This window comes from Lepus europaeus, chromosome 19 (genome assembly GCF_033115175.1).
Source record: "Lepus europaeus isolate LE1 chromosome 19, mLepTim1.pri, whole genome shotgun sequence".
NCBI lineage: Eukaryota > Metazoa > Chordata > Mammalia > Lagomorpha > Leporidae > Lepus > Lepus europaeus.
The window spans coordinates 2295137-2304816 of NC_084845.1; the positions used below are offsets into that span (position 1 = coordinate 2295137).

The following is a 9680-nucleotide window of genomic DNA, read 5'->3' on the forward strand; positions in this document are numbered from 1 at the left end:
TCCCAGAGGAAAGAATGGGGCCATCAAGGTAGGAGGTACCTTTCTCTGAAGGGAGGAGAGAACTTCCACTTTGACTATGACCCTGTCGGAATAAGATCAAAGACGGCGAACCCAAAAGGCTTCCATAGCCTCGGCAACCCATGACTAGAGCCTAGGGAGATTACTGACGGCATAAACAAGAGTGTTAAATTGTTAAATCAACATCAAGAGTCACTGTGTACTTACATCCCTTGTGGGATCTGTCCTTAACGGGTTCTCCAATGTGAAGTAAAGCTATAGCTAGTACTGAAACAGCATTTTAACACTTTGTGTTTACGTGTGGGTGCAAACTGATGAACTCTTTACTTAGTATATACTGAATCGATCTTCTGTATATAAAGATAATTGAAAATCAAAAAAAAAAAACCTTGGTGTTAAATTGGAAATTACATATAAATTAATCATTTTTTTTGAAAATATCATGTAGAATCTCTGTCATTATTGTGCTGTACACTGTTATTTAATGCTATAACTAGTACTCCAACAGTATTTTTTCACTTTGTGTTGCTATGTAAGGGAAACTGTTAAAATCTTTATATATACTAAACTGATTTTCTGTACATAAAGAGAATTGAAAATGAATCTTGATGTGAATGGAAGGGGAGAGCGAGCAGGAAAGGGGAGGGTTGCGGGTGGGAGGGAAGTTATGGGGAGGGTAGCCATTCTAATCCAAAAGCTGTACTTTGGAAATTTATATTCATTAAATAAAAGATAAAATAAATAAAAATAATTTTAAAAAAAGCTATGGATAAAGAGTAGCTTTGCTTCACTCTACCTCCCTCCTCCTTGGAGAGCCTCCCTACTGACTACTAAGCAGGATGTGCCCTGGTGATAGTGGTACAGCCCCTGTTAGTGCTCATTAGCTTTCTCCTTTCCTTTTTCTTCTCTGGACAAGGACTTGCCAGAGTTCTTTCTACCCCTTCTATTTAGTGCTTTGTCAGACAAGGTGGAAGTATGGAGTCATCGGAAGTATCGTAAGTTTCCACTTTATCTTTGTGTTTACAGTTTTCTGCTTGTAGTAATGCTTTTACTTTTCCACTTATTTTTCTTATTTCTCAATCCTCCCAGTTTTCTACTGAAAACAGTTTTAAGACTTTTCTTGCTTTGAGATGGAACATCCTGTTGTGTATGCACTGTTTGTTTTCTCACAATTTGTAGCCATTGCATTAAGAAAATCCAGGGGCTGCCATTGTGGTGTAGCAGATTAAGCCATCATCTACAGTGGTGGCCTCCCATATGGGTGCCAGTTTGAGCCCTGGCCACTCCACTTCCTTTTTTCCAGATAGTTATTTATTTATTTGAGAGGTAGGTTTACATACAGTGAGAAGGAGACACCGAGAGAAAGGTCTTCCATCCATTGGTTCACTCCCCAAATGGCCATAATGGCTGGATTTGTGCCAATCTGAAGCCAGGAGCCAGGAGCTTCCTCCGGGTCTCCTGCATGAGGAAGTGGCCCAAGCACTTGGGCCATCCTCTGCAACCTTCCCTGGCCATAGCAGAGAGCTGGAAGGAAGTGGAACAACCGGGACTGGAACAAGCACCCATATGTGATGCTGGTGTCGCAGGTGGAAGATTAACCTACTGTACCACAGTGACAGCCCCTGGATTTTGAATTAATGATGCAGAGTGAAATTGGGTGTGGAGAAATGAGACCCCAGTGTCTGTTGCATAAAGAGGTCTGCAGTTGCCGGAGACAGAGCCAGAAAAGCTGACTGGCCCTTTGGCACATTCAGCTCCCTCTTCCCCATCCTTCATTCTGCCACCAAGATGATGTTGATGTCGTAATGACTGTGCCTGGCTCACAGCCCTCGCAGGCTCCTGTACACCATGGAAGAGAATCCTAGAGCCTGAATGTAGCCCAGTAGGAAATACCAATTTGGTCCATCTTCCCAGCAACATCTCCCATCTCTTCCCTTCTCACTTTGCAAAACTGTAGTGAGATCATGTTCTTGTGACTCTGTTCTTTGGGGAAAGGTGTTTGATGCACCAGAAAGACCATTCCTCTACTCATTTTCCTGGTCAGCCTCGCACAGATATATACCCACAGTGCAATTTTCTCTGCTATCCCTGTACTTGGTAAATCAAATTAGTGGATTTGGCCCTAGCTGAATAAGAAAAAATGTGATTTCTCATTAGATGTGTCATCTTTACTGGACCCTTGATTACTCTGATATTAGATCAACAGTATTCTGGGGTTTCTGGTTGGTTGTTTTAGATGAGTGTTGAAGTTGGTGGACTTTGAGCAAAGAACGTTTCCCTTGCTACTCTGGCTGGGTCTCCTGTAGTCAGTGGAAGGTCTGAATTGAAAACCAAGACAGGAGACTTTGCAGCAGGCAGCTCTGGAATCTCATCGACAACTTCAGCAGGACACTAGACAAGGCCTGCAGCCTTGGCCTTCCTGAGTTCTGAGCCTCCTGGTCTACCCTGCAGATGTTGGACATATCAGGCCTCATAATGGCACGGTCCAATTTCCTGTACTCAAGCACATTTATCTGTGATGTCACACATAGGATAGTGTTCCTGTGGCTCCTGAGGTCAGGAGAAGGGGGAGTGTGGAAAATAGGTCAGAGGTGAGAAATGTGTATTGAGTAAAGGAGTAAGTCTGATGCACACAGGACGACCACAGCTAACAACACTCTATACCGGAAAAGTATTATTAGAGCAACTTTTAGCTGCTTTAGTGGTGCACACACAGGGAAACACAACTACACACATGATGCATATGTGACTTTGCTTGACTCTAGTCATTAGTTCACTTTTACAGCCATATCAAAATATCATATTGTGCTATTTGAACATGTACAGTAAAAGCAATGGAAAAGTAACTTATGTGACAAGAACTAGAAATTTAATTTATGATATTAAAATTAAATTAACACAGTCAAAAAGAAAAAAGCCTACATGTTATTAAGGTGAAAAGAAAGGAAGTTTGAGTGTTCTGAGCCGTTACAGAAAGAAAGGAGAGCCTCGTGTCCAATGAGAAGGTGCAGTGTTCCGCTCTATATCAGTCCTGAGGACTGGAGTGGTGTGCTTAGATTGAGCCCTTGCTTTCATTTTAGAAAACCCGGGAGTAAATGCACAGTCTGCTTATGGTCCCCTAGACCTTGCTTTCTCCTTTATTCCTCGTAAAACATTCCTGTTCGGTCGGATCAGAAGGATGTAGCACTTGGGGGCAAAGATGCAGCCCAGGAGTCCAGCACTGGAGGCCAAGATGGAGAAGACCTCCACAGCCACCATGACCTTCCCCTTGGTGCTATTATACACGGGAATGAAGGTTACCCACACACTACAGAACACCAGCATGCTGAACGTCAAGTATTTGGCTTCATTGAATGTATTGGGCAGACTCCTGGCCAAGAAAGCCACTGAGAAGCTGCCCAGAGCCAGGGACCCCAGGTATCCCAGCACGAGGTAGAAGAGAGTGGCAGAGCCCTTGTTGCACAGGACCAGGAGCTGCTGAGGCTCAGCATGTGTGTCTGTGTCAATGAAGGGAGGACACGTTCCCAGCCAGATTCCACAGAGCACCACTTGGAGGAGGGAGCAGATGGGAATGACGGAGTTAGGTGCCCCGGACACCAACCACTGCCTCATCCTCTTCCCCGGTGCCGTGGCCTTGAACGCCAGGACCACGGTGATGGTTTTAGCCAAGATGGTGGACACAGCCACTGTGAACACGATGGCAAACGTGGTCTGCTGGAGGATGCAGGTGGCTGTGTTGGGACGGCCAAGGAAAAGCAGGGAGCAGAGGAAGCACAGACAGAGGGAGGTGAGCAGGGTGTAGCTGAGGTTGCGGTTATTGGCCTTGACTAGGGGAGTGTTTCTGTGCTTCACAAACAGCCCGAGTACCAGAGCAGTGAGCACAGAGAAGCAAAGAGCCACCCCGGCCAGTGCTGCTCCTAACAGGTCTTCATAGGCCAGGAATACCACGACCTTGGGCAGGCAGCGATCTCGTGCAGGATTTGGGTACTGGTCGTCTAGACAGCGCACACACTGCTCCACATCTGGTGAGACAGGCAGGGCATTATTTGGCTGGCAGTGATTCTCTGCATTCACTCATCCCAGTCATGGAAAATATTCATATTTATCTCTGTTGCCATAATAGACACCAACCCGAGATTATAACAAGGAGTATGTTTTCATGTCAGTTTCCACCCCTCTCTCTTTTTTTCTCTCTTTTCTGTCTGTCTATCTGCTCTCTCTCTCTCTATCCCTCTCTCTGACTTCCTTTTTCTCTCCCTCTCATTGAGCACATGCATGTACTCTCTCCCTTGCTTGGTAATAGCAATAAAATTCCCTTTTCCCTTTGTGATTTGCTTTTATGTTCAAAGTGTAGTTTTCTGTATCACAATGAAACCTTCATCTATACGTATGTTGCTCAATGACTATGAGTAAATCTGGAAATCTGATGCACACATGATGACCACAGCTAATAATACTCTCTACTGCAAATGTGTTGGTAGAGTAACTTTTAGCTTCTTTTGTGGTATACACACAGGAAAACACAACTACACATATGATGCATATCTGAAATCCCTCAGATAAATTAGGATATTCATGATAACTATAAAACACTTCAGAATATGAATACAGAGGTCATAGGGGTGTCAAAAGGCAAGAAAGAAACAGTGTCTCAGATTTAACATACGTTTTCACATGTGACAATAAATGTCCCCTCTATGAACATGGTCTGGGTTCCAGTCCTCTCATTATCCTTCTGATTAACCTTCTGAAAACTCTGTCAAGTCCCAAATGTTTGTTAGGATGTCACAGTGGACACCTTATAGATGACAGGAACTGATAACATTTAATTTTGAGTCTTCTTGTCACTAAATAGAGTATCATTTTAGCAGTTCACCCCTGTTTCACTCGCTTCCATTTAATCAATTCTTTTATAGGCATTAGCAAATTTTGGTAATCTTCATTTCATGCTTGAAGTTACTATAGGAATGTTTCTTGGTATCAGCGGGATCATTGCATTCTGCTATAATTAATATGATGTGTGTTTTTTGCATAAATTGAAACTCTTAGTTACTATACTGATTAGCTACCTGGCAACCTTACTGAAGTCTAATATTAATTTTAATGGTACTTAATTATAAGGCAGAGAGAGAAAGAGATGGCAAGAGACACATTATTGGGGAGAGATAGAAAAATAAAGAGGGAGAGAGATTTTGCCCTCTGCTGGTTCATTCCCCATAGCCCAACATTGCCAAGGACAGAACAGGCCAAAGTCAGGAACCTAAAAGTGAATTCAGATCTCTCAGATGGGTGGCGGGGATCTGAGTATCAGGTAATTACCTATTTCCTTCCAGGGTGTGCATGATAGGAAACAGTGGTTGGAGGAGAAGGCATCATGCCAGAGCTGGTCAAGCTGCTGCCCACAATGCCAGCATGCTATATGGGTGCCTATACCAGTGCCAGCTGCTCCACTTCCAATCCAGCTACCAGCTAATGTGCCTGGAATATCAGAAGAAGAGGACTCAAGTAATGGGCCCCTGGCACCTGCATGGGAGACCTGGATGGAGTCCTAGTCTCCAGGCTTCAGAGTGACCAAGTCCTGACCCTGATGGAGTGAATCAATGAATGGAAGACTTCTTTCTTTGTCTCTCCCTCTCCTTCCCTCTCTGTAACTCTGCTTTTCCAGTAGATAAAGAAATTTAAAACACACACAACAGCACAGAGCTGGGTTGGAAGTGGAGGAGCTGAGACTGGAACCAAGCATTCTGGTAGAAATGCAGACATGTCAACATGAGTTAGCAGCTGTGTCCGACAACCACTGGAGGTCTCTCTCTTCTCTGCTACTTCTTTCATTTAGACTATTTTCCCATGGCCAATCCCAACATCATGATTTCTAGCTGTGGACATTGGGAGAGTAAGCAGTCTCCAGCACTCTCTGTTCCCATTCAGGTAAGCTTACATGTGTTCTGTGGAAAGTGCTGGGACCTGTTGTAGGGGGAAGAGAAGAGTGCTGGGATAGGCTGCTTAAAAAATAAATTAATAAAAACAGGGACTGTTGTACCGAGTGCCTACAGTCATGACTACACAGAGCTGAGCAATGGGGATGAAACAGGCCAGAGTTTGGATTCACTTGCATCCCTCATGAGCAATATGAGTGAGCAGTGCCAAGGACAGTCAGGCTGAGGTGGTTCTGGGAAGCCTTCAAGCCCTCAACACATGATCTACACTAAGCTCTCTGTCTCTAGACCCCAACAAATTTCAAATTTGCATCCCATGCTATGCTGTTGTGTTACTTCTAAACCCAATTAAATTTAATTTAAATTAACCACAACTACAGAGAATTTTAAATTCTGTACCTGTCTCATTAGAAATCTCATTCTCTGGACAAGGGGTACAGTCGAAGCAACAGGCAGCCTGTCCTTCCTGGTGGGTTTTCCAGAATCCTGGGCCACAGCTCTCACTGCACACAGATTTGGGAATCTAAAACAAATCAGAGAGTCTTGAGAAGTGTCATGATGGTTATCTGATTCTGTTCAACTGTACTTTTCCAGAATGTCCAGGTGCACAAGAAATCGGCACACTCCATTCATGGCCTGGGCACTCTGTTTGATCAGGCTACACTCAGTTATCCATGGGGAAACATTTTCTTGGACATTCAGTGGAAATCACCAGAGTAAGGAAAATGGCAGTGCAGAAGGGAAGTTGGCATTCACTTATGTACTGCTCTGCCATGCTCTCAGGACCTGCAGAATTCCCAGCATGGAGCTCTGTACTGAGATCTCTCTGTAAGCACAAACTGGCATAGTTGTGGACAAGACTCATTTACTTATTTGAAAGGCACATTTACAGGGAGAGAATTAGGAAGGGAGGGAGAGAGGGAGAGGGAGAGGGAGAGGGAGAGGGGAGAGGGAGAGGGAGAGGGAGAGGGAGAGGGAGAGGGAGAGGGAGAGGGAGAGGGAGAGGGAGAGGGAGAGGGAGAAATGTTCCATACTCTGGTTCACTCCCCAGACATTTGCAATGGCCAGAGCTGAAAGCCAGGATGCAAAGCCAGGAGCCAAAGCTTCTTCCGGGTCGCCCACAAGGATCAGGGGCGCAAACACTTTGGCCATCTTCTGCTGTGTGCCCATGTGCATTACAGGGAGCTGGATTGGAAAAGGAGCAGCAGGGACTTGAACTGACTCCCATATGGAATGCCAGTGCTGCAGGTAGCACCTGTACCCCCTATGCTACAGTGCCAGCTACAGACCTAGTATTTCAACTGTGCAACCAACCTCTTTAAACTCCACATTCCACTCTATCATCTCCTCAGATATGGAAAGACGGTGACCATGTGGAGCCCGTGGTGAAAACTTTCCAACCTTCACCTGGAGTTGAAGGCCTTGAGGGAAATTCCAGTAGTTGAGAATGTCATAGTCTTTCCTAGAAACTCGTTCCTGATCCAGATTCACTTCATCACCAACACTGTTGTTAAATTTGATGTTCTTCAGAAAGGAGTTAAGCTTAAAAAAAAAAAGAAAGAAAGAAAGCACACTTACATAATCGCGTATTCAATTTAGATTGAGGAATCGCTGATTAGAGTCAAAGTATTGAAGCTCATCAGAATTATTGCTTTAAAATGTTTCTGTTAAAAATTGTTAAAATTATAATTAGTAAATTGATATTACATTTACAGCACATGGTTAAGGAGACTATGTATAAAGTACACTATACATCATATATGTGTCTTGTTGTGTATTACAATACACAGTATGATAGTGGAAATATTTCACAATTAAAACTATATTGTCATCCTTAACTACTAGAAGCTCATAATTGTGATTGTCTGTGTAAACTGGCTCTTTGTGGAGAAAACAAAGTTAAAATGACGTCTTGGTGGGGTCCTTAATCCAGTCTGGCTGGTCTCCTCAGAAAAAGAGGAAGTCTGGACACAGTGTACACACAGGAAGACACTGTGAACACTCAGGGGTAGCATAGCCTTCTGCAAGTCGAGGGGGCTGACCTCATAAGAAATCAACCCTACTGACAACTTGGTCATAGACTTCAACCACCGGAACCGTAAGACAAGAAAATTTTTCTTTAAACTACCCAGTCTATACTATAAAACATTAATATGATCACTGTATATGGAATTCAGAAACGTCTCTATAATAAAGTTAAATCCCTCACCACCCACTTATTAGAGTTTGGTTACCTTCTGTGCAAGTTTACATCATAACATTTATGGCCTAAAACGCGTGCAGAATTCCTTAAGGTCAGTTTTGTTTATTAGCCTTGTTGATGCCTGGCATCATGTTGTCATGAACAGACTAGCTTCCCAGCTTCTGTAATGCCATTCTGTGTAAAATTGCTCAGTGCTAGAAGAGCTATAGATGTGGCACACTGAAAATGCCAGGGAATAACGGCCACACGTGCTGCGTACTTTGTAACAACAGAGCTCGCTGTCATTCCCATCAAACCCCAAAGCAATTCACCACATAGCTAAGTATCAGCACAGCCTCTGTACTGTGACAGGTCCACAAGGAACACGGGAAAAATGCCCAGACAAGATATAGTACCTGCCAGGGGTACACCGTCAACCCATCTCCATTCCTCACTGGCTGCACCTCTACCCGCTGAAGAAGCATTTCATGAAGGGTGTGGGCCACAGCATGCACGGCGTTGTAGATGTGGTAACTCCCTTCAGACATGCTCATGTCAAAGACGTGCACTGGCAGATCCTCCAGAGAGGCATTCGCGGGACAGCCCTGCAACGTCTCACAGTCGGACATTGAAATCGAGCAGGGGAAATAGAGATACCAAAATTTACTGAGGTAAAAGTTTTCTGGGTACTTAGAAGGATTCATTGTCTTGAGAAAATGCTTGAAACCAGGGATTTCATCATGGGAGTGTGAAAAACTCAAAGTCCCATGGAATGTGTTCATCATGAGTTCATCCTCACTGGTGATGAAATCCCATTGTGATGTCGTGATCCACACTTTCCAAGTCACCAGGATCCCGTGTCTCGAGAAACTCAGGCTCATTAATGAGTTCGTGTCACCGTAAATGACCACCACATTTGCAGTTGATTCTAGGATTCTGTAGTGGTAGTGCCAATCAAGTGATGCATACATCCTGCCCATGACAGAGAGCATTTCCACAAAGGCCACACAGACCTCATTCTTGTTCATTTCATCTCTTATATCCCACAGGAATTGAATGCCCCTGGTGTCCTCAGAGATGACCAACCCCACCCAGGTCCAGTGGAAATGCACCATCAAGGACACCATGCCCAGGGCCAGAGAAGATTCCCTGGAAACCATCTGGTAGGTAAACTGATGATTTTCTCCCAGAATTTGATCAAAAGGACCATAGGTGAGCTAGAGTGAGAATGAAGATGTGATATCAAATGAGTTCTGTGGAAGCAGACCTCGGAATGCATTGTAGGGAAGCACCACACTGCATGCACACCCTTGGCTCTGAGATTTCACTCAGTTATTGCTGGATGTTGATTCGAGGAAGTGTTGGAAGTCAGTTAACAGGACTTCACTCTCCCTCTAGGGTTCTCTGGAAGACTGAGAGAGCTTTGCAGTTCAGCACTTCAAGGCATGACAGTGCATAGCCAATTATTCCTTGCTGCCATTTACCCCTATCCTCCTCTCCACCAGGAATGCTGTGGTGGGGCAGCTGTATGTGTGCCTGTTTGA

At 44.3% G+C, this 9680-nt stretch overlaps 1 protein-coding gene across 1 annotated transcript; it reads right to left on the reverse strand.

Moving 5' to 3' along the window:
• Positions 1–3126: 3126 nt before the first annotated feature.
• Positions 3127–9311, reverse strand: LOC133748662 (vomeronasal type-2 receptor 116-like). The gene is made up of 4 exons (XM_062177594.1): positions 8553–9311; positions 7269–7496; positions 6354–6477; positions 3127–4040 (listed from the first exon to the last, which is right to left on the reverse strand). Exons 1-4 carry the CDS (start codon positions 9294–9296, stop codon positions 3127–3129), a joined length of 2010 nt encoding a protein of 669 aa, XP_062033578.1. The 5' UTR covers positions 9297–9311.
• Between the last annotated feature and the right edge of the window lie 369 nt (positions 9312–9680).

Excerpts from the sequence above, each read along its gene's own strand:
- LOC133748662 (XM_062177594.1), bottom strand. The coding sequence starts at position 9,296 with ATGGTTTCCAGGGAATCTTCTCTGGCCCTGGGCATGGTGTCCTTGATG. Across the intron at positions 6,478-7,268 it reads GGAATGTGGAGTTTAAAGAG|ATTCCCAAATCTGTGTGCAG; the intron begins GTTGGTTGCACA and ends GATTTGTTTTAG. Across the intron at positions 4,041-6,353 it reads TGAGATTTCTAATGAGACAG|ATGTGGAGCAGTGTGTGCGC; the intron begins GTACAGAATTTA and ends CTGTCTCACCAG.